Source organism: Tupaia chinensis, unplaced genomic scaffold (genome assembly GCF_000334495.1).
Source record: "Tupaia chinensis unplaced genomic scaffold, TupChi_1.0 Scaffold138665_1, whole genome shotgun sequence".
NCBI lineage: Eukaryota > Metazoa > Chordata > Mammalia > Scandentia > Tupaiidae > Tupaia > Tupaia belangeri.
In genome coordinates, this window is record NW_006198557.1 from 191,342 (window position 1) to 193,311 (window position 1,970).

Genomic DNA, 1,970 nt, shown 5'->3' on the forward strand with positions numbered 1-1,970 from the left:
TGTGTGGGGGGGCGCAGGCCCCAAAAAAAAAAAAAAAAAAAAAAAAAAAAAAAAGAAAGAAAAAGAAAAGAAAAGAAAACAGGGTCAGTAGGTTTGGGGGTGCTGGAGGAGACAGGGATGACACCTTTCCTTCGGGGCTACCGATTTCAGGGGACAGGAACTGGCCATCTGCTTTGGGGTCCCTGATCTGGGTTCAGGGACACACCCCAGAAGAGTCCTCCCTGGCTCACTTCGTCCCCTGCCACCCCTCACAGCTCTGCCTGCTCCTCCTGAGCCTGACCCTGGCCACCGTCAACGCCCGCTGGCTGGAGCCGCGCACCACGGCCGCCATGTGGGCCCTGCAGGCCATGGAGAAGGAGCGGGGCCTGGGCGGGGAGGTGCCAGGCAGCTACCAGGGCCCCGACCCTTACCGGCAGCTGCGGGAGAAGGACCCCAAGTACAGTGCCCTGCGCAGGAACTTCTTCCGCTACCACGGCCTGTCGTCGCTCAGCAATCTGGGCTGCGTACTGAGCAACGGGTTGTGCCTCGCGGGCCTGGCGCTGGGCCTCCGCAGCCTCTAGCGTGGGCCCTGCGTGTCAATAAACGCCTTTTTTGGGGAAATGGCTTCTGTCGTTTTTTTCTCCCCAGGAGAAGCAAAGACGGGATGGACGGGACCAGCAGATGGCGTAATAGCTAGGTCCCTGGACTCATATGTAGTCGACTGTGATTCGAGTCCCGGACCCGGTGGCTTAAACTCACGCTGGGCATGTGTGCATGCATACCCAAGATCCCGAGAGGAGAATGAAGGAGAGGGGATTGCGACGTGGCCATCCCCCTGCGGGTGTGTGTGTGTGTGTGTGATTTCTCGCTTTCTGTCTCTCTGTCTCTCTCTGGCGAGCGCACACACCCTATAGCAAAAACCTCTCAAAAAAAACCTCACACTGGGTGCATGTGTGTGCCCGAGATCCCAGAGGAGGATGGAGGAGAAGGGATTGAGAATGGAGGAGAAGGGATTGCGGTGTGGCCATCCCCTGATGATTTCTCGTTTTCTGTCTTTCTGTGTCTCTCCAGGTGAGTGCACATACCCTATAGGAAAATCTCTAAGAAAAAGAAAAAGGGTGGGCAAGGGAGGAGCTGAAGGCCTCAGTTTCCCCATTCTCGTGGTGTGAGGTTTTGGGGTATCACCTGTTACAGCCCTTATGCCCCTCGTATAATGGTGCCTATTTATTGAGCACCTGCTGTGTGCCAAGTACGGCGGTAACCACTGCATACACCATGTTATAACAACAGCTGGTTCTCATCCCCAGAGGATCATTGTGATCCCTGCACCCCTGACTTTGGGGTGACCGTGTGAGTAGCTTTAGCCAATAAAAGGTGAGCAGAGGTGGCATGTGTCACCTCTGTGGAGAAGTGTTAGAGGACAGTGCATAATTCACTGTTTTCCTTCCTTAGCCGTCAACATGAGAACCTAACCTGGGCTGTAGGGTGTCATGGAGACTCGGGGCTGCTTGTGACTAAGCATAACCCAGCCCTTGCTTCCTAATGCACTTCATCTCTGCGCTTAGAGACAGCTCCTGTTGTTCCCAGGAGGAGATAGGGACTCAGAGTAAGTTTAGTCACCTCACAACCTGGGTACTCTTTGCTATGGGCCACTTGACAGATGGGGACGCTGAGGCCCAGAGAGGTTAAGGAACAAGTCCAGAGTCACAAGAAAGTGCGGGAGGCAGGATTCAAACCCAGGGTAAGATCAAGTTGCTGGGATTCCAACTCCTGCAAAGTATGCGCTGTTAGGGCAGGCAGACCCTTTTGTGTTGGCTGGAAGGAAATTCTGGGAGCTTGGCTGGCCCTGGATGCCAGATCTCTGTACTGTGTGGTCCGGATAAAAGAGTATCCCTCTCTTGGGGCCAGCAGGTGGCATGGTGGTTAAGGACGCTGGACTCCCACATGGACAACCGCAATTTGAGTCCTGGACCTGGTGGCTTTTTTTCTCT

General features: G+C 54.6%; 1 protein-coding gene across 3 annotated transcripts in view; it reads left to right on the top strand.

The window, feature by feature from the left end:
* TMEM205 (transmembrane protein 205) overlaps positions 1 to 600 on the top strand; it is a 2,473-nt gene extending 1,873 nt beyond the window's left edge. For all 3 annotated transcript variants that reach the window (XM_006161511.3, XM_006161510.3, XM_006161512.3), the window contains exon 4: positions 255 to 600. In XM_006161511.3, the coding sequence (XP_006161573.1) occupies positions 255 to 560 (306 nt within the window). In that variant the 3' untranslated portion in view covers positions 561 to 600. The remainder of the gene's footprint in view (positions 1 to 254) is intronic.
* The last annotated feature ends 1,370 nt before the right edge of the window (positions 601 to 1,970 follow it).